This window comes from Rhizopus delemar, genomic scaffold, assembly GCF_000149305.1.
Source record: "Rhizopus delemar RA 99-880 supercont3.14 genomic scaffold, whole genome shotgun sequence".
Lineage (NCBI taxonomy): Eukaryota > Fungi > Mucoromycota > Mucoromycetes > Mucorales > Rhizopodaceae > Rhizopus > Rhizopus delemar.
Genome location: NW_027137840.1, coordinates 616,327 through 636,358, shown reverse-complemented (window position 1 = coordinate 636,358; position 20,032 = coordinate 616,327). Strand labels below are relative to the sequence as shown.

The following is a 20,032-nucleotide window of genomic DNA, read 5'->3' as shown; positions in this document are numbered from 1 at the left end:
TGATGGCATATCATCCAACTCGCTTCCTCTCTATCTTACTCTCTTGCTTTCTTTAGCTTACTTTTCTTAATGCATTTGATAGAATAGAATACGTGTTGATGATTTGATGCATGTCTTTTTCATTTAAAAGCTTGTTTATTTTTTGTATGAAGGGAACACAAAAAAGAAACATTAGATACCAGATGACCTAGTGACAGAGATGACCTTATTTAGTTAAAAGTGGAGAAGAATAAGAAAGAGAGAATAAGAGAGAATAAGAAAGAGAATAAGAGAGAATAAGAGAGAGAGAATAAGAGCCGAATTCAATCAGGTAAGATTAAAGTGAATCATTTGTTCAGTTGGGTCACAGAGATTAAATGACCGATATGTTTTGATTTACCCCGCTTTTTTCATTGATAGATGCATTAATCTAATTCTTTTTTATTTTTCCTTTCTTTTTTTTTTCTTTACTTTTTTTTATCAAAAAGTCATTCATTGCAGTGATGCTTATAATGACTGGTATCCCTCCTCAACATGATATCATAAAGCACAGTATCATATTTCACAATAATGACACTAAGCCTCAACCTCCTTCTCCTGAAACACCCACAAGCAGCAGCAGCAGTCGAAAACGTAAACAAGATTTTCAATTCACTCCTGATCACCTTTCCTTTCCTCAATACAATTATGCCGAACCTGAAACACCTCTGGCCTTACAACACGAAAAATTCATTCAATCTTTACATCCAGATGGAAGCGTGGGAGAAAATGAAGAACTGATGGTCGTCAACTTTGATCAATCCAATCCATTCCCAAGGCTAACTCAACCGATTGACCTGGATGACCTCCTTCAGCAAAGACAAGCCTTTCAAACCTGGGACGCTTCTTCTTCATCTCCTATTCAATCTCCTACTCGTTATTCCCCAGGAACACCAGGTTTTTTCACGCCAGGATTTTTAGAGTCGCTTCAAGAACATCCAGTCTATGACCATTCGCTTTCGATCGATTATGGTTCACATCATTTCAATCAGGAATACAATCCACTTTTAGTCAAGCTGGAAGAACAGGTATTTTTAAAATTCAATAAACAAAAACACTCATTTCTTACCAGTCACCCGAAAAGAATTTGGTATCACAAAGTGGAGAAAGTGTCACGTCTTTATTCCCTTCTGATCCTGCTTCCATAGTAAGACCCAATCAAGCGCACGACAGCCCCATCCGTCGATCCTCCAGTCACACGACGGCCAGCAGCCCACACCGTCTTGTGCATCTCTCGCCACTCAAGATCAAACCCTTCATTCAGACTTACCTTGCACACGCCATCACCCAACCCGCCGCGACTCAGCTGGGTGAGAAGACGGTGATCGTGTTGACGAGTAAAGTGGCCCAAAAGAGTTATGGCACAGAGAAAAGGTAAGCGATCGGTGACAAGAGCCCCAAAGGACTGACAGCCCACAGGTTCCTCTGTCCTCCCCCGACAGCCATCTTGGTCGGCACGAGCTGGTGGACGACGAAAGAAAAGATCCAAGACAAGGAGGAAACGTTACGCATCCCCAGCCTGGAGAAGGACATTCTCTTGGCGCCTCCTAAACTGACCGTGTCCATATCAGGTGAGACGTCGACGCAAGCGGGACAGTTGGAATGGTACACGGTCTCTGGTGCCACCGTCGGACAGACCGGACAGATCAAGCCTCCGATCAAGCCAGAATCCACCAGCCGTTTCCGCAGTTCAGAGTCTCGTCATCCTCCGGCGGACGCCTACAGCAACGAACGTCAGGAACTCTTGGCCGCCGGAAAATCCGTCTCGAAGCATCTCTATATCCATGACGCGGACGAGAAGCGAAAACGCGTCGAGTGCCTGGTGAAGCTTCAGTTGGCGAATGGACTTCAGCTCGGTCCACTGGCCAGTAAGGCGATCAAGGTGATCAGTAAACCGAGCAAGAAGCGACAGAGTATAAAGAACATGGAACGTAAGCATCCTCTCTCTCTCTTTTCTACCTTCCTTACTGACCCTTTTTCTTCTCAGTCTGTATCCATCATGGCACGACCGTGTCCTTATTCAACCGGATCCGTTCCCAGACCGTGTCGACTAAATACCTCGGTGTCTCGACCAGCAAAGGCAGCCCGCTGGCTTTCCCCGGCCTGGCCTTTCAACACGAAAAGAACCGGACGAGCGAAGGGACCTGTTTTGTGGCGCGAACGACCAGCTGGGACCCGTTTGTGATCTGGATCGTCGATACGTCAGCCAGCAGCGAAGAAGAAGGCGAGACGCCAGAGGATTATATCGGCCATCATGTGTTTGCCCGAAGCACGCCCTACCCACCCCCGCCTCCGATCGCGCTCAAGAACAAGACGGGCGGGCCGGTGCCGATTCACTATAACCAACATGTCGTCCTCCAATGCCTGACCACGGGCCTGGTCAGTCCGGTGATGATCATCCGCAAGGTGGATCGTGCCTCGACCGTGGTCGGCGGCGCCCGAGACGATGTGAGTGGCAGCGGCGGCGAATTTGGCGACGAGGTCTTGGGCGACCCGGTGAGTCAACTGCACAAGATTGCGCTTCAGATCGTGCAAGACCCCAAGATGAGTGTAATGCAAGCCCCCGACCCTCGGATGCCGCGCACCTCTCAGCCGGTGACCTACCTGGCCTGCTTGAATGACATGGTCGGCATGCACAAGACGTCCGAAGGGCGCTCGTGGGCCGGCTGGGACGACAGCATCACCTCGCAGGAAGGAGGCAAGATCATCCGGAAACGTCGGGTGTCGACCGACGTCCAGCCCGAGACCCTGATGTCTTGCATGTCCCTTTCAGATTACCCCCGACGTCGGGTCAACAGCCTCGAGGACCCCGCGCCTTATCTCGCCCGCAAGTCGAGCGTCAGCAGCCTTTCTTCCACCACCAGTCGTCCCCACCTCGGCGCCTTTTGGAGTGAAGACGTCTCGGATGCTGCCGTCTGGACCCTCGTCGGCACCGACTGTGCCACCTACACCTTCTGGTCGCCCTTCCTCGACGATCCCTCCACTCCCCTCTCCACCGGCCCTTTCCCGGCCCTCTCTCACTTTTTTACATCGACCAACAAGTTGGATCACGAACGGTTCCTGACCATGCACGGTGAGAATTTCTCGCGTGATCTCCAGGTCTGGTTTGGCGACGTCAAGGCGAATCACACCGAATACCGAAGTAGGGAATTGATCATCTGTAAGGTGCCTCCGAGACATGAACTGATGGAGGTCAAGAAGGTCTATGGTGATCTTCCGATTCTGTTGGTGAGAGGTGATGGCACGATATGTAAAACCGGTAAATGCTTTTCGTTGTAATCTGATCTTTATGTCCCCCCCCTCTCTTATGAATTCTATGTTGTATGCTCTCTTGGTTTATTTTATGTCTATTTCCTCATTGTTTATAATGTATACTCTCACACAATTCCCCCCTCTCCTCCTATTCATCACTGTCCTTCTATCTATGTATATATAATAATTACTTTTTTTCATCCTTCTTTTTATAATAAAAATACAATAAACACAAAAAAAAAAAGGTCTATACAACAAAGGAGATAATATACAACGGATAAGGGGGGGGGGGAGGAGAAGAAGGGGAGGGAGGGGGGTTATTGTATAGAGCATTGACAATACGCAGGACGTTTTAAGGTGGTTTGATCATCATCCTCCGTATTGACATGAGTTGTCATGGCAATCAAAGGCATACTTAGATTAAACTTCTCGAGCGATAATCTCTTTTTGGATGAATAGGTATCATCGATACTCAGGGATCGCTTGATGCCTAATAAAAATCAATCTCTGCTATCCTCTTCTGCCCTCATTACCTCTCATCATCATCCTATTTTCCTCTTCTTGCTTTTGCCACTTTAAAGCTTCCCAACGTTCCAGATTGGATCTCAATTGATCGACAGCAAACGAGAGTTCCTTGATGACCTCCGACACACTTTGAAATAAACCCAAGGCGACGAAACGAATGAAGCCAATCTGGGAATCTTCCAGACTGGAGTGCTGGACGGCTGAAGGAGGTAAACCCAACTGTTTCTCGAGATCGTCTTGGGCACTGAACTCTTGTACCAATAAATGGGCCCACTGCTGACCAAATTCAAAGGACCTTGCCTAAAAAGCCCCATCAATAAAAAAAAATAAGGTGCTTTTTTTGCGAGTGGTTACGCTTACCACGTTACTGATATCAGCACATTTTATAAGAGCACTGCAGAGCAAGAGGCGTTCTTTTTCTAAAGTGGGACAGTCTAGGGTGTTGACATCGATCGTATCTAATCTCTTTGCTTGTTGTTGAATCTTTTCAACATAATCGGAATGTAAGGCCATGTCGGTCGCCAAGATGCTCTTGATGACTATTTTTCTAAAGCCTTTTATTTTGAAAGTCTATTAGATTTAGCAAAGGAGGTTTGGTTTATATGATTACTGTGAGCATGATCCTCTCCGATCGATTTATCGATGCCATGTTTATTTAATAGTTGAAATAATGTAACTGAATGTAAATTTTCTAAGATGGATTGATCGTTGTATAAGGTAGCTAGTGGATTGGATGCGTTGACCTAGAACAAGTTAAAAAACAAGTCGTACCACACTTTCAGCTTACTAGAAACATATTGTTCACACCCGGATGAGCCGCGTCATGTCCAATCGCAGCAATGAATAAAGCAAAGATGTCAATGGCCGATAGCATGTCTTGTGGTTTTCCTTGCTGCTTTATTTTATTCGTAAACGGCAACAGACCGAGCTCACAGAGCATGAAGAATAAACACTGAAGCACGTCGACCGCATGAGCAAAGTTATGATAGGGATTGTCATCATGATACACACTCGACAGGTCAACAATGAACTCATACAGTTGATCTAAGCATGGCATCATTAATCATCGTTTCTGTCATCGATCTTTTGTACCTTGTTTAATGTTCAGTTGGTCTAGTTCAGGTAAAGACAAGAGTTGATCGAAAATGAGATAGACACACTCGATCAACTCTTGTTCAGTCAAATCAAACGGACCAAAGTCCCAACGACACAACTTGGATTGAAGTTCCGATGATCGTTCCCTGTATGGGTGGATATGTATAACAATAACAAACAAAAAAAAAAGTTTATTTACCTTGATACACTGGTGTAATTCACTTTTTGTGAACTGGCATACAAACTCATCATGATCTTTGGTACACTAAACAAACAAGGTTCATCCATCTTTTTCTTTCTTTTTTGTTTTACTTACTTGTAACAACTCATTTCTTTTATACGTTGATAGAGCGGTAAATGGTGCATTTTTAAATCCGGTTGATTTCGGTGTAATTTCTTTTTGAAAAAATAAGTACAAGAAGAATAGGAGGGGATGTCATCTTACCAGAAAAAGAGTTTTGATGACATCCAGATGAAGTGGTTTGATCAGATAATCTACAGCACCAGCATGAATACAATTCAACATGGTGTTTGTATCATTCTCCTTTGAACAGACTGTAGTTTGGTTAGAATAAAGTCAGACCATCCATCCTACTCATTTACCAACCAAAGGAATCCTTTTTGATAAATCGCGTATCACTTTTTGAATCAAGTCCATACGTCCGTCTTCATGATTAGCCCATTGGCTCCCTTCTTCTTTTTTTATCGCGTCCAAATCAATTAAGAATAATGTGGGATGATTATTTTTGCACATCTCTTTTACTTTTTCAATAGCTTCTAATACACTATGTTCCACATGTACTATATTTATTGGTTATATATATTTTTATCATCACACATCCATCACCACCCTACCTTTACCAAACACAGATTCTAATAAGGATTGTTGATCTTCATCTTCACCAGATGAGCATAAATACACTATTGTACAGTGAGATGCATTCATAGAGAAGAAGGCAGGGAGGGGAAAGAAAAAGAAATGAAAAAGAGAAAGAAAATAAAAAAAAAAAAAAAAAAAAAAAAAAAAAAAAAAAAAGGAAGTTTAGTATTTTGCCGCTGTTCTACAAAAAAAAAGGGGGAAAAAAGATTTTTCTGTGCCCCCTTGTTTGTGTGCGTATTTGACCCACGTGGCATGGCCCGGACATCATTTGAAACCAACCAGGTCCGTGCTACAGTGAATAGAATAAAAGAGGGGATTTGGAGAAATGAAAGGTGGATGGGTGTGTTGGAGAGCACAGGACTGGATGGTCTCATCCAGCGCTTGTTCTCTGCCGACCTCCCCCCTATGGATGGACGCTTGGAGACAAGTTGGCGTGAATTCGATTTCAACGTCCGATCCTGGTGCAACCGTACCAGTTCACAATGTACTAACATCCCCCCTCCTTTGGGTGGGATCATGAAGCGGACTTTTTACCGCCCATCCACCCTTGTGACAATAGTATTTCTATTCCAAATAAACTCTGATGATTTACCTCTTGTTCTACGCCATCCTGAAACGGAGTCACCTCGAATGAAGAGGGTAGAGAAGAGTCAAAGAGAAAGAGAGGATGTAGGGCATTTTATTTATAATAAAGATGTTCCAGTATAACTTTCACCCATGTGTTCATTCGCAGGATTATAAGTAAATCCGACAAACTGTTCTTGCATTGTACTTGATATTTGTGATTCATCCACAAGTGATTCTTGAGGTGCCTCTGAAGTAAACTCATCATCAAAGTTTTGAGTGTCATAAGCTGATTCCACAGAGGGCTTATAAGGAGGTTGAAGTTTCTTTTGGTTCAATTTATGCCAGTCGATACTAGCAAAAAAGGGATGATTCTTTATCTCTTCTGATCCATTGTTACCCAATCTTTTACTTGGCTCGCGTGTGAGAAGCTAAGGTGGATTAGTTTAGCATCCTATACAGAGTCACATCGGCTTACCCCTTCCAAAAGACTTTTAGCCTCTGGTGATACATCCTCAGGAAATTTGAGTTCATCGTACAAGATCTTGCGATACATTTCATTCGTATTCTCATCATAAAATGGAGGTAAACCCGTCATCATCTCATAAAGTAAGACACCCAGTGTCCACCAGTCCACTGTCTTTGTGTATCCTTTACCGATCAATAGCTCAGGTGCAAGATACTCGGGTGTACCACAAAATGTATTTGTCCGTTCGTTCTCACTCATATTCAACTTGCAAAGGCCGAAATCACACAAAGCGATATGTCCATTGTAATCAATCAGAATATTCTCTGGTTTCAGGTCACTGATCCCATTTTAGTTTTCATCCTTTCATGCTTCTTTTCTCTTACCGATAAACAACATCCAGCTCATGAAGACATTCCAACGCACTCAACAGTTCGGCCGTATAAAACTTGGATCTCTCCTCACTGAATTTGCCTTCGAGTTGTAAATGATGAAATAACTCGCCTCCGTTGATAAAGGCCAACACAAGATAAAGTTTATCCGGGCTCTGAAAAGCAAATTTAAGAGGCACGATAAACGGATTCCTGACCTTGGCCAATACGGTCTTTTCTGCCATCGTGTGGGTGACTTCGGATCGTGAGATGATGCGTGATTTCCTCAAGACTTTCATGGCATAAATACGATTCGTGTCCTTCTTACGTACCACATACACCTACAATCAATCAACAAACCATCCTCTATCATCTTCATTTACCTTTCCAAAACTGCCTCGACCAATGACCCTCAAGAGTTCAAATGAATCAAACGTGATCGGTGTACTTTTCTACGAGAGGGGAGGGGGGAGCATGAGCTAAAAGAAGAGATAGGGAGTCAAGGATACATTACCTGTTGTGGTTTATAATACAGTTGAAGATGCATCCTACCCGTACCACCCACAATATTCAGCACTTGATCTTCCATCTTGGCTTCAAAGGTAGGCTGAATCTTGACCCCACCCAGAAAGAAATCATTCTTCCTACCCGAATTGTCTCCCTGATTCGAAGGAGGATGACGCATATAGATTGAGATCGATACATCCGAACTACGAGAAACATCACTATAAAAGGAAAGCAAGTGAGACATCGTAATTAGACCCCCTCCTTATTGGCAACCTTACAAATGAGCTCGGGATTGATAGATCGGGTTGACCGTATCACCTCCCAGACAGTCAATCAAGACTTCGTTCTTGTCAAATTCTAGCACCACATAGGGTAACCACCAGTGTTGCTTACGACTCAGTGAGTCACGGTTTCGTTGGATGGGTTGTTGAGGTGGAAGGGAAGGTAAGGTGATGTTGGCGGGAGGTGTGAGATCTCTGGCCTCACAGACACGGATAAGTAAAACACCAGACTTGGGTTCACTCGAAGATGACGAAGAAGGGGATGGTGAAGGTTGTTGTGATGAGACAGTGGTGCTAGCCGTCTCTTTGTTTCCTAAACTCCACTCTCATCAGTCTCGTTTTCTTTTTATTTTTTTATATATACTTCTAACACCAGGCAATTTCCAAGAATTCATTATTTTTTTTTAAAAAAAAAAAAAAGAGAAAGAGAAAAGGAGGGATTTAAATAACTAATGACTAGAGAATATATACTAAAAATTTGAACCAGTCAGCTTTCCTCATTTAATGCGTGTAGATAAATTTAAGGAGAATAAAAACGCAGATTTCAACTTCAGATCATCGTCCACGCACCAAAGAAAGAGTAACTTTTTTTTTTTTTCTCTTTATGGATTCCAAATTATTATCAAGACTTGACTTAATAGCCGATAATACATTATCAGTCTTATTTGAACGTAACAGATTAAAAGACTTGAAGTAAATAGGATGACAAAGAAAAGCAAGACCTAAAGACTATTGATAGACTGGATGTAGAGAAATATGAAACCAATGTTCAAAAGAACTTGACACAACTGAAGCAAGGAATTCAAACATTAGAACAGCAACTATCAGAACAAGAACAAACCAATACAGCCAAAGATACTAAAACCGAAGAAAATAAACTAATAGCACTTCAAGTCAAAGTAGATAGATTAGAAGTCTTAGTATCGGGTAATGCTGCTGATTCAACCACAAGGTTTTTTTTTTTTTAATAGTTTTCTTTTTCTGTGTATCTTATGGGATTTAACATAGAGAGTTATTGCTCAACAACAAGAATAACAACCCACCTCGGTTTAATCCGATCGATGCCAATCATTTAGAAAACAGTCAAATACTTCAACTTCAACAGCGTATCATGGATGGTACAAAATAAGAGAGAATAAGCGATGCTTGTAGTAACCTGGCTTTCTATTACAGATCAAGACCAAGATTTGGATGACCTGTCGGATGCCATTCTCAGACAAAGAGAGCTTGGACTGTTGATTGGTGAAGAACTAGAGACACATGCGATCCTCATTGATGAAACAGATGAGATGGTGGATCGTACGGATGAAAGGCTAAGAAGAGCTAAAAAGAAGTTGGATTATGTTGGAAGGAAAGTGAAGGATAACAGTAAGTGTCGATGGGGATTCAACTCGTTATTCACTCTTGTTTTTAGAGTCGATCTGTATTGTGATTGCTCTGGTTTTGATCTTTTTTATCTTGGTTGCTTTATTTAGATAAACGAAGGGGGCCTCTTTAGGGCCTGTCGAGAGATAACCTCTTTTTTTTTTCTTTTGCATTCGAATCGTTTTTTAAAAGAAGGCGACCAGAAATCATTCTGAGAGAGAGAGCAAGGGTGCCATAGATCCTATAGTTAAACACTGACTCTTTACTGATATCGACATCAGGGTTGTGACAGTAGAACCTTTGGCAATCAGAAAAAACAGTGAGGACAAATAAGGCACCTTGATAACCCTTTCAGTAGGCCATGATGACGTGTTAAGACACCCTCTGTTCATGAAAGTGACGTTTGGTTTTTAAGAGAGCAAAGGTGTCTGAACATTCCACTTTATTTGAGAAACGTTGCACAAAATCATGCAGTCTTACCAATCTCTCGCATCTATCCTTTGTTTATCACTTCAACGCAGCATGTAGAATCCTATTTTCTAAAAAAAGAAAGAAAATAGATGACTAAACATGTGTATCTCTCGTATTGAGCTTTATCAAATACATGACATCTGTTCTTTGAATTGAATGCAAGTTATACTTTATAGTGAAAGAATGTCGATTGTTCTCTAGAACGCATAAGAAATCAGGAACACATTGGATGAAACAATTGGAATAAAAAAGAGAATGATTATCAAAGACTATGATTGAACTTGTTCATGGTCCCTTATTTGACAAGTATACCAGCATTCAACCCAATCGTATCATTCTTCTTCAGCAGTTTGGACTGCACGACTGACTTTGGATTTCATTCTTCATCGACGGTTTCCACCCGTTAAGACTCGTAGGAACTTTTTCACTGATATTCCCGCAGAGCCACATGGAGAGTCATGCGACCTATTCTTCCAATCATACTCAGCAAGCACCCAGCTGTTGATAGGGTTATCTGATGATTTCCGTACATGCACCCTCCAAAGTTGTCTGAAAAGAGAAGATGCTATTTTTAATGAAACAAGACTCGGATGGGAATTCAAACCGTATGGGATACAAATCAAAAGCATGCCAATGTGGGGTTGGTAGTCGAATGATTTGCCAAATTGAAACCAGACATGTTCTTTTTCAGGCACAACGGTCTAGAGGAGGATGCATCCAATCCCACTTTCTATTCATACAGTGCTGATCTCTTTCATTTTCATCTGTAAGGTGCCAAGACCATCCCTTCTATAAGCAAGGGATTCCATCCATTTTGATTGATCAAAAGACTTGGTTGATTTGAAAGAGTTCAATTCGGTATATCATTTCTCAAGTTTTGGGAGAAAATGATGGAAAACGATTGGACACATCTCTTTTTGGAAATCCTCTTTTATAAAAATAAATCCCGCCTTTTTTTTTTTTTTTTTTTGTTTGCTTACAAATGAATATGTCAATGAATAAAACAGAAGAAATACCCAAAGACGCTAATGAACACTGTCCTGTAAGTGAATGACCACAAAAAAAAGTAGACTGTGCTTTATTAATAAATCACAAAGGGACCTGAAAGTGAAAAAGCAGGTCAAGCAGATGCCTGTGCAGGTTGTCCGAACCAAAATATATGTGCTACGGCACCCAAAGGACCTGATCCAGGTAAGAGAAACGAATCGATTGACAAACAGAAGCTGACACTATTGCACTGTAGACATTCCAGCCATTACGGAGAGATTAGCCAACGTACAACACAAGATTCTTGTATTATCTGGAAAGGGAGGCGTAGGCAAAAGCAGTTTTACATCCCAACTGGCATTTACACTGGCCAGTGATGAAGACTGTCAGGTGGGTGTGATGGACGTCGATATCTGTGGGCCCTCGATACCCACCATCATGGGGGTTGTGAACGAACAGATCCATACGAGCAACATGGGTTGGCAACCGGTCTATGTGCAAGACAACCTGGCCGTCATGTCGATCGGATTCATGCTGCCCGACAAAGACGATGCGGTCATCTGGCGAGGACCGAAAAAGAATGGGTTGATCAAGCAGTTTTTGAGAGACGTGGATTGGGGAACACTGGATTATCTCTTGGTCGACACACCCCCTGGCACGTCGGATGAACACCTGTCACTGACTTCCTATCTGAGAGAGAGTGGCATCCGAGGCGCGATCATCATCACCACCCCCCAAGAGGTGGCCCTGCAGGACGTACGAAAAGAGATTGATTTTTGCAAGAAGGCCAAGATACCCATCTTGGGGTTAGTCGAAAACATGTCTGGCTTTGTTTGTCCGAATTGCCATGGTGAATCCGTCATCTTTCCTCCGACCACAGGAGGTGCAGAGGCCCTGGCCAAGGAGTTTGGTCTCAAGCTGTTGGGTAAGATCCCACTGGATCCTCGCGTGGCCAAGAGTTGCGATCTGGGCATTTCGTTTCTGGATGAATATCCAGATTCACCTGCCTGTACGGCTTATCAAGCCATTATAGACAGTAAGTGTTTTGTGTGTGGACGTGTCCTGCTGCTTACTCACCCCCGACGGATTCATTTTAGATTTAAGACAAGATTTGGAAAAATAAAATGTATTTATTTAGTGGATGGATACACTGGTTATGTTCTTCATTGCTTCTCTTTCTTGTTCACTTGCAAAATATCCTTTATTTTCAACATGTCCTAATACCAATAGTTGATATTGTTGATGTTTTCCTATTTCTTTATCATCCACTCTGTAGGGGCAGTGGTATAAACACAATTTTTTTTTGCCCCCGTGAGGATCATTTGTCAGCGTTCTCTTGAATGATTTGCGTATACGTTTTGCAGGATCAAATAAAAGCAAGTTTCTTTTTCCTGATTTCAATTTCTCGATACCAATCACGGTCCGACTGTGTCCTTGATGTTGTAGATACAGTGGCGGACGATGGGTGTAATACACTTTTTGCTCACTGTGGGTTGAAATACCACTTGTAAAGTAAGATTCGACCCAATCCAACATGTCCTTCTGAGGCTGATGGAAATCAACAATCGTTGATCGAATACCCAAGTAAGCCAGTAGGCTGTACACTTCGGTTGTTCCAATCCATTTACGCGTTTTGAATACACGGTGCTTGAATTGTTTAGCTCCTGCTGGATCGAAGCCTGTGGATGCAGATGAGTATGAAACATAGGACGTGCTCTTGTGCCGTTGTTACCCTCCTGCCATGCTTTTTCTATCAATAACTGAATCGAGATAATATCGATGACATACTTTAATAAACAGCGTCCATCTTGTTTTTCTTTTTCTAGAAAACTCAGCAACATCTGACAATTACGATATCCACAACCCCAACCTGAGTCCATGAACCCACTTGGGATATAATCTGTGTGATCACTGCAAAGATAAGCAGATTGTGTTTCACTGCCATCTTTAAGACTAGGTTCGAGCTTTGGTATCATTTCTAATCACTTGGCATTATGCAAGTGCAATAAGTGTCGCATCCTACTTACTACTTGTTCGGCCATCTTGCCTCAAAGCAGGCAATGTGTTGTAAAGATCAGTGCGGATATGTTCAACCAGTGACCTTTTAGGCTCTTGTACATCAATCGCTTCGTCCACTGCCTTTTGTTTATAAAAATTCCCTTTTTAGCAAAATACACGCATTGGTGCAAGTGACAGCTTACTTTAAGTATCACTTTGTTTACTACCGCTACACAGGATGATGAGCTTCAATTAGAAACAATACGCACAGTTCATTACATGGTTTGACGTGAGCCATATACTATTTACTTTATAGTAAAAAAGAAAAGGAGTAGAATAAAAACGACACAGGAAAATGAGGGATTTTAAAGTAATTCAGTTACACTAAAACACATGGAAATAAATTTGGTTTTTTTTTTTTTGAAATCAATTTAGGAAATAGGCCCCAAATTGCCTTGTATCGCTCGCTGTTAATAATCGTAGTTGAACAGAATACTTGAGCCGATGACTGCATTATTTTATTTTTAATAAACTCAATCATTCAATTCTTTCTATTTGCTCTTTGAAATATTTTCTTGTTCTTTTGTCATCCATCGATAAACATGCATTCGTTTTCTTTACTCTCATTTTATAGCAAAACAAAATACAATGTTTATTTTTTATTGCTTGCAAATCAAATAGTGCACGGTGTTTTTAGTCTAGTGTGTGGTTTATAACTTGTAGTCATGGTTGATTCTGCTCGACCATTTTCATTTGCTGTTGTACCTTTTTTCTTTATTTCTTGAAGATAGATGAAAGGCCAATCATGTCTTACTAAGTTTGTTATGAATGATAGTCTTTTTATAAAAAGAAAAAAAAAAAAATAACAATACTTTTTATATATGTCTATATGAAATCAATAAAATACATTTTTAGGAGGAAGAATGATGTGTATAAATACCCATCAACAGCATAATGTGACAAGCTAATAATGTGAATGAACTATTGCTAGTAGAAGGGAATGTTAACCAACATCCTTCAATAGTAGCAAATATTAACATCTTTGTCACGATTGGGAATTGGGTTATTTTCCATTGTGTTTGCCATAATAAATAAGGAATCGTTTGAAAATACCAAGAGTAAAATTGATAATGTAAAGATCTTGCAAATATAATACCAATAAAGTTACAAGTAAACATCATGAATATAATATCTGTTGGAAGGGAGAATTAGCAAATTATAGATTATAGCAACTATCAGAATTACCGTCATTCGAAACAGGCTTTCTTCCACTTCCGAATCCTTCTTTGAATACGTTTAGTAAACCGCCTTTTCTTGATAAAGAAGTTAGTAAATAAAAACAAAGACAGAACAAAGCGCATATTTACGGTTTACACCAAACATGAATAATAAATAAAAGTAAAGTGATGGCATGTCCTAACAACAGCAACTTTGAAAACCAATCAGACAAGAAGGTTTCTTGATCCACCATCCGCCAATTAACTGTCCAAGTATAATCAAATACACGCCCAAATTCAAAGGCCTTTGTTAAATAGGATTCAGGATAGCTCTTTAAAAATGGATAAGCTAATAAGGCCTATAAAAAAAAAAACATTAAATACCATGACAATTGGCTAGCGTACTTTTTAACTTACTTGAATCATAGCCAACAAACCCAATTGCCCTATGGTCTTCCATGCACCCAAGACCATCCATAATAAAATACCAAATGCGGGAAAGAATAGTAAAACATTCATCTTGATCGATAGCGCGCAACTGAATAAAATCGTGCTCAATGTCCAGCGTCTGTAGGTCATTGATAGAATACAGGCGTACATGAAACACATGGCTACTGGATCATTAAAACATCTTAGCATGAAAATAGAGTGAAATCGTTTGGAGCAGGCCAACAGTAAGATGACATAGGGAGGAACCTTTTTGGAACGGTTATAGATTGACATGACAATAGCCTGATTGATCAAATAAAGTGCTTCAAAGACATATTGAGCCGATCGAACGTGTGTGCCTTTGCTTGTCAAGTGATACAAGATTGAATAGATATAAACAAAGCCTGCTGGGTACCTAGCATTTTCTATGTTAGTCTACATCACTTTTATGACATGCACATTACACTAAGGGCCCTGTGTCTCCTTTAAGTTTTCTGTAATCTCTTTCACCCGTTAAAAACCCTTCTACTTCTTGCATATATGCTTTCCAATCAATTTCTGTATCTATCATCTTTAGCTTAGTGGCTGGGCGTCATGGGCAATAGAAACTTACATGGCACTTTTTGAATGACCAGTGTGCTCAATAAGAATTCACCCACAAGCACTAAAGCGGCAAGATGCCAAAAATATTTTGGATTACAAAAGAGCTGACCAAGGCCATCCGTAATGTCTTTTAGACTGTATGTTTTCTTGGCATTATTCTTTTTTTTTATTGCTTTCTTTGGCATCCTTAAAGGCAAAAGAGAAATGAATGTGAATAGAGAAATTCATTCAGTTTAAACACCGAAATGTTTACTTTTTGACTCCAACTTTGACTAGCGCGATAACTGAATTCGACCAATCAAAAATGAAGCATGGCTAAAAGTGATGGCCCATTTCATCCAAAAAAAAAAGTAAACGATTACGACCCGATCAGAAAGAACTTTAGGTCACAAATGAAGCCCAGGTTCAACTGAATACAGCGCACCACCAAAGCAAAGCTGACTTGTTCAAAAATCTAAAAAGTGACTGAACAAATGCCATCTGGATGTTTAGGGAAAGTACCTGCTATCCAAAAAATCTCATTATTTTAATCAACCGTCATTGAAAGGAACTGAACGTTATTTAAAAAAAAACTCTAGTGCTTTTCAAAGGGGCTCATTTTCATGACAGGGCTCGTAAAGGTGTTTATTTTAAAAGCCTCCTAGATGAGACCACCTTCGTGGTGTCACTGAGCGGCGAAGAGGGGTCAGTAAATTTAAATCAAAGAGAGCTTCATCTTGATAGACTTGGCTTGTTCTTTGAGGTGTTCTCATCTGCTGTGGTGTTCTTATATCTTCATACATGAATGCCGAAGGTGGATCCTCACTACCTATATATGCGACAGATTCCATATCGTTTAGTAAGGAAGATGCATCTTCGTCATGATCGTGTTCCATATTTTCTTCATTTTGATCACTATTCATATAACTGTGCACTTCTTTGATAAAAGACGGTTCTCTATCATTATGCTTATCGTCTTCTTCTTCCTCTTCTTTTGATGGGAGTTTTGGTAAAATAAAGAACGGGTCTATCTCTTGTGGTGCATTAACAATTTGGGCCAACCTTTTGCGTAATTCGTTATTTGATTTAAGTTTTGATAGTTTCTTTTTTTTGATCTGACGCAGCGTCTTTTCTAATTGAAGCTTGATTTCCATATAATTCACTCTTTCTGGTCTACTCTTTGTATCTAATGTCGTCCTTTCTAAAGACTTTATGATATGTTCTCCTTCTTGCCTCCATTCTTTCCTTGAATCTTGAATGGTTTGTATCTTTTGAGTCACTTGAACTGATAAAGATTGTATTTCATCCTCTAAAGCTTGTTTGTCTGAAAAGTTTGTTTTGACATCTACTCAATAAATTTTATGAGCCATACGCTACTTGTATTTAGCTATGGTGATCTTACTTTGAGCAGAACGACACAAGACAGTTTCTAAAACAAGAGTAGAAAAGACCATCATGATACGGTTCATCATTTGGCTGTGGCAGTCTTCAAAATAACTTTTCCTTATTGGTATAAAAGTCAACAAAGGGTGTGTTTCCTTCAACTCTTGCAACCATCGAATAGATATCACAGTGTATTCTTTAGAACGTTGCTTAGTGGTTGGTGGCCAGCAAGTTTTAAAGTCTTTTCGTGTTCTTGCTTTGTCAAGGCAACGAAATAAAAAGTGACTTGTGACTTCAAATGAGCGAGTATTAAGAATGAAATGATCAGGCTGTAATGAAATGTTGGTATAAAGCCCTTTACAATGTATAGTTTGATCGAAGCCAAGGGTTTTAAGATTAGAAAGAAACGTGTTTATAGGTGAGAAAAGCATACTTTAAATAAAAGGAAAAAAGGCCCAAAAAAAAAAAAAAAAAAAAAAAAAAAAAAAAAAAAGGATGTCGGATATTGAAAACTGTAGTAAACTTTCCTTTTCTATTGTTTCTCTTTTTGTGATTCAAGTTGCAATGCTTCAACCAAATATCATAACCAACACATTATTTGTATCGTAAAACAGATTAAAAATCCTTTTGTATCTTATAACTTTACTTGTATAAATTAAAATAAATCCCAAATTCCCATTTTAAGGGGATAAAAAAAGAATGCATAAGCTTCCGTTTCTTTCTCTGTACAAGACGCGTCGGAAACACAAAAAAGTTCAACTTTACGCAATCTGAATTTTTTTTTTCTCTTTTTCCCTTTATCTTTTATAAATCGTTTTTACAGCATGCCTGAAGATCGTCATTCAAAACTCCTAGCTTTGGCTGCAAAGCGTAAACTTGAAGAGGAAGAAGATAATGATAAAAAGCCAACGAAGTCTACCAAGACCTCTTCTTCAAAAGCATCACGGTATAATTAGAAAAGTTTTGCTCATTTGATCTTTAATTGAGGCGTAGTAGAAATGTAAAACCAAAAAAATACGTTGAAAGTGATGACGAGGAGGAGGAGGAAGAAGAAGAAGAAGAACAAAGTGGTAAATTATTTGTAAACAACTGGTACTTATAATAACACTTTTAAAAAGAAGAAGAAGCATCAGACAATGATTTTTCTGAAGAAGAGACCAAAACCAAAAAGCCTGAAAAGAAAAAGAAGGTCCCCAAGAAAAAGGTTTCTAAAAAGCGTTCAAGTGACGATGAAGGTTCTGGAGTGGATAAAAGTGATGTTTCAGGTAAAAAAAATAATAATACTTGATTATATTAATAGAATATGCATTGATTGGGTCCTTATTACAGAGGATGAGCTGGAAACATTGGACACAAGTTTAATTATTCCTGGTGGAAGAAGAACTCGTGGAAAGAAAATTGATTATAAGCAATTTGGTGCAGATCCTGAGGATGATGACGAATAAGTACGCATTCATTGTTTTTACGTTGTTTTTTATTAATCAAATTGGTAATAAAGAAGAAGAAAAGCAGCTTTTATTAATAATTGAGAATTTGTTTAATGAATTGTGGCTTAAAGATTGATCTACATTGAAGTGCAAGAAAACTTTATTACGGGATCTTGTAACACAGTAAGGTTTCTTTTTATATATGATACTATCTATGCTTTTCAAGCTTTTATTCTGTTTTTCATCACTTTCTATATATCTCTGCTTTATTTGATAAATGAATCCACAACTTCAGACTTGAACATGTCAACTGCAAAGTAGCTACAAGTAAAGATGAAATCAATTGGCTGTAACAACAAAACGTTTTCCTCCTTGAGCGGTTACCTCAAGCATCCACCACCGCTGTGCCCATGCGTACCTCTACTGCTACCGCTTTCCGTTCACATGATTTCCCTTTTACAGGGCAACTTCAAACGCCCACCAAACGTCCCTCACCTTCAGAACTGGAATCTCCTCCCCTACAAAAAGCTTCCAAGCCTAAATTCGAGAATTCCCTGCCCGGTCAGAGGGCTGCCGCTCATACTTTAGTTCCTCTTCCACTAACCAAGGTGTAAATACCTCTGTATCCCTATACAATATTATCTTTTCATTAACCAACGACGTTCTCTTCTTTAACGGTTGTGTGCCAACACCAGTCATCTCGTTGCCTCTTCTCCATAATGAGGATGAAGCTGAATGCCGCTCCCAATTGAAGGAATTTGATATCTTCTCATGCGACAATTACGATCCCCTAGGCCTAAACAACCTTCGAGACCCTTTCTGTGGCGATTTTAGTCGAGAAGGAGTGCACTGTATGCAGCTTCTTTGGTCAACGTGTCTGTGTTATCCGTCGCCTCAAAGGTTCTGTCCAACATGATATTGCCCAACTTTTTTGTTGAAGGAAACATAATTGATATCACTGTATTCCATGAGCTCTTCCCTGCCAAAGCGGCTTGAGCTCGACTTTTGTTTTATCGTATGTCTATCTTTTTTGAGATGTATTTCCAAAAGGGGGTTTCCACAATTTCCTTCCTACTTCCCTTTTGTCCTTGCTCCTATAAAGAATTTTTTTTAACTTCTTTTTACGCTTAATTTGATCTGGCTTGGGTAATTATGGTGTCTTGAAACACCGCATGCTCATTAAAGTCTTTTCTTAAAAAAAAGTATTGTTTAATCGGATTAACTTGCATAGCCAAAGCAAATCATATACAGTCACACCAAATAAATTTCCGGACAAAATATTGAAACAAAAAATTTAAAAAATATGGCATGTAAGTTCAAGACTAATTAATAAGTGTATACTTAAGCTTGGGATTTCAAGTTTTGAGAAAAGAAAGATTCACATGTTTATTTTAAGAATATATTCATAAAATAATTCTCAATATTCTGTTGCGCCGCCTTTAGCTTTGATAACTGCTTCACACCGTCTCTTCATACTTCGAACTAATCGGTCCGCAAACTCATCGTCCATTCTTTCCCACTCTTCTCGTAGAGCCACCTTCAATTGCTCCAAGTTTTTGACCGATGATCTTTTTCTTTCAATTCGCCTTTCAAGAGCATTCCAAACATGCTCAATGGGGTTCAAATCAGGGCTTTGAGCAGGCCAGTACTCAAAACCCCTGATTTGGTGGGTCTCCTTCCACCATCGAGCATAACCACCAGTATGACAGGAAGCACCATCCTCTTGGAAGATAAAATCCCTCTCCTGATGTGCCGTGACATTTGTAAACCAAGGATGGAACCTATTGGCCAAAATATTGATATATTTTTCTTGGTCTACGGAACTGGTATCAATAATTTCTAAAGGTCCAAAACCTCCTCCCCAAAAACATCCCCAAACCTTCTACACAAAAGCGCGACTCATCAGACCAAACAACGCTTCTCCATTGGTCTTCCGTCCAATTGAGATGTTCCTTCGCCCAGCGAAGCCTACTTTTGCGGTGTCTTGCAGTCAATCTAGGCTTGTGGGCTGCTCTGTACGATTTGAAGTCAAGTCGATCGACATACGATCGAAGAGTTTCTATAGAGACAAAAACATCTAGCTTTGCTAATTCCACATTTATTTCTTTATAAGAGGTAAAAGGATCCTCTCTAATAATCCTGTTCAAGTGCCTTTCAGTTCTTTCATTTATTTTCAATGGACGACCTGTTTGCTTGTGAGGTAAAGGGCTGCCA

The 20,032-nt window shown here is 40.1% G+C and overlaps 10 protein-coding genes across 10 annotated transcripts; 6 read left to right on the top strand and 4 right to left on the bottom strand.

Moving 5' to 3' along the window:
- Positions 1 to 491: 491 nt before the first annotated feature.
- RO3G_14587 (uncharacterized protein) lies at positions 492 to 3,297 on the top strand (the record flags this gene model as incomplete). Its single annotated transcript, XM_067669171.1, has 4 exons — positions 492 to 1,046; positions 1,091 to 1,392; positions 1,537 to 1,949; positions 2,006 to 3,297. 4 exons carry the CDS (start codon positions 492 to 494, stop codon positions 3,295 to 3,297), a joined length of 2,562 nt encoding a protein of 853 aa, XP_067525272.1.
- A 483-nt stretch (positions 3,298 to 3,780) lies between these two features.
- On the bottom strand, positions 3,781 to 5,416 carry RO3G_14586 (uncharacterized protein; the record flags this gene model as incomplete). The annotated part of the gene is made up of 8 exons (XM_067669170.1): positions 3,781 to 4,095; positions 4,156 to 4,349; positions 4,406 to 4,538; positions 4,583 to 4,839; positions 4,888 to 5,036; positions 5,090 to 5,155; positions 5,207 to 5,286; positions 5,336 to 5,416. 8 exons carry the CDS (start codon positions 5,414 to 5,416, stop codon positions 3,781 to 3,783), a joined length of 1,275 nt encoding a protein of 424 aa, XP_067525271.1.
- Positions 5,417 to 6,453: 1,037 nt separating this feature from the next.
- On the bottom strand, positions 6,454 to 8,354 carry RO3G_14585 (uncharacterized protein; the record flags this gene model as incomplete). Its single annotated transcript, XM_067669169.1, has 6 exons — positions 6,454 to 6,765; positions 6,813 to 7,140; positions 7,187 to 7,512; positions 7,686 to 7,896; positions 7,957 to 8,272; positions 8,324 to 8,354. 6 exons carry the CDS (start codon positions 8,352 to 8,354, stop codon positions 6,454 to 6,456), a joined length of 1,524 nt encoding a protein of 507 aa, XP_067525270.1.
- Positions 8,355 to 9,101: 747 nt separating this feature from the next.
- On the top strand, positions 9,102 to 9,438 carry RO3G_14584 (uncharacterized protein; the record flags this gene model as incomplete). Its single annotated transcript, XM_067669168.1, has 2 exons — positions 9,102 to 9,327; positions 9,374 to 9,438. The coding sequence occupies 2 exons, from the start codon at positions 9,102 to 9,104 to the stop codon at positions 9,436 to 9,438; spliced, it is 291 nt and encodes a 96-aa protein (XP_067525269.1).
- Positions 9,439 to 10,777: 1,339 nt separating this feature from the next.
- Positions 10,778 to 12,003, top strand: RO3G_14583 (cytosolic Fe-S cluster assembly factor NBP35; the record flags this gene model as incomplete). Its single annotated transcript, XM_067669167.1, has 4 exons — positions 10,778 to 10,837; positions 10,893 to 10,986; positions 11,039 to 11,818; positions 11,921 to 12,003. 4 exons carry the CDS (start codon positions 10,778 to 10,780, stop codon positions 12,001 to 12,003), a joined length of 1,017 nt encoding a protein of 338 aa, XP_067525268.1.
- A 2,140-nt stretch (positions 12,004 to 14,143) lies between these two features.
- Positions 14,144 to 14,964, bottom strand: RO3G_14582 (uncharacterized protein; the record flags this gene model as incomplete). Its single annotated transcript, XM_067669166.1, has 3 exons — positions 14,144 to 14,356; positions 14,415 to 14,841; positions 14,891 to 14,964. 3 exons carry the CDS (start codon positions 14,962 to 14,964, stop codon positions 14,144 to 14,146), a joined length of 714 nt encoding a protein of 237 aa, XP_067525267.1.
- Positions 14,965 to 15,658: 694 nt separating this feature from the next.
- RO3G_14581 (uncharacterized protein) lies at positions 15,659 to 16,477 on the bottom strand (the record flags this gene model as incomplete). The annotated part of the gene is made up of 2 exons (XM_067669165.1): positions 15,659 to 16,353; positions 16,411 to 16,477. The coding sequence occupies 2 exons, from the start codon at positions 16,475 to 16,477 to the stop codon at positions 15,659 to 15,661; spliced, it is 762 nt and encodes a 253-aa protein (XP_067525266.1).
- A 738-nt stretch (positions 16,478 to 17,215) lies between these two features.
- Positions 17,216 to 17,836, top strand: RO3G_14580 (uncharacterized protein; the record flags this gene model as incomplete). Its single annotated transcript, XM_067669164.1, has 4 exons — positions 17,216 to 17,337; positions 17,418 to 17,461; positions 17,510 to 17,656; positions 17,721 to 17,836. 4 exons carry the CDS (start codon positions 17,216 to 17,218, stop codon positions 17,834 to 17,836), a joined length of 429 nt encoding a protein of 142 aa, XP_067525265.1.
- Positions 17,837 to 18,228: 392 nt separating this feature from the next.
- RO3G_14579 (uncharacterized protein) lies at positions 18,229 to 18,432 on the top strand (the record flags this gene model as incomplete). Its single annotated transcript, XM_067669163.1, has 1 exon — positions 18,229 to 18,432. One exon carries the CDS (start codon positions 18,229 to 18,231, stop codon positions 18,430 to 18,432), a length of 204 nt encoding a protein of 67 aa, XP_067525264.1.
- A 1,088-nt stretch (positions 18,433 to 19,520) lies between these two features.
- RO3G_14578 (uncharacterized protein) lies at positions 19,521 to 19,661 on the top strand (the record flags this gene model as incomplete). The annotated part of the gene is made up of 1 exon (XM_067669162.1): positions 19,521 to 19,661. The coding sequence occupies one exon, from the start codon at positions 19,521 to 19,523 to the stop codon at positions 19,659 to 19,661; it is 141 nt and encodes a 46-aa protein (XP_067525263.1).
- Positions 19,662 to 20,032: the final 371 nt, after the last annotated feature.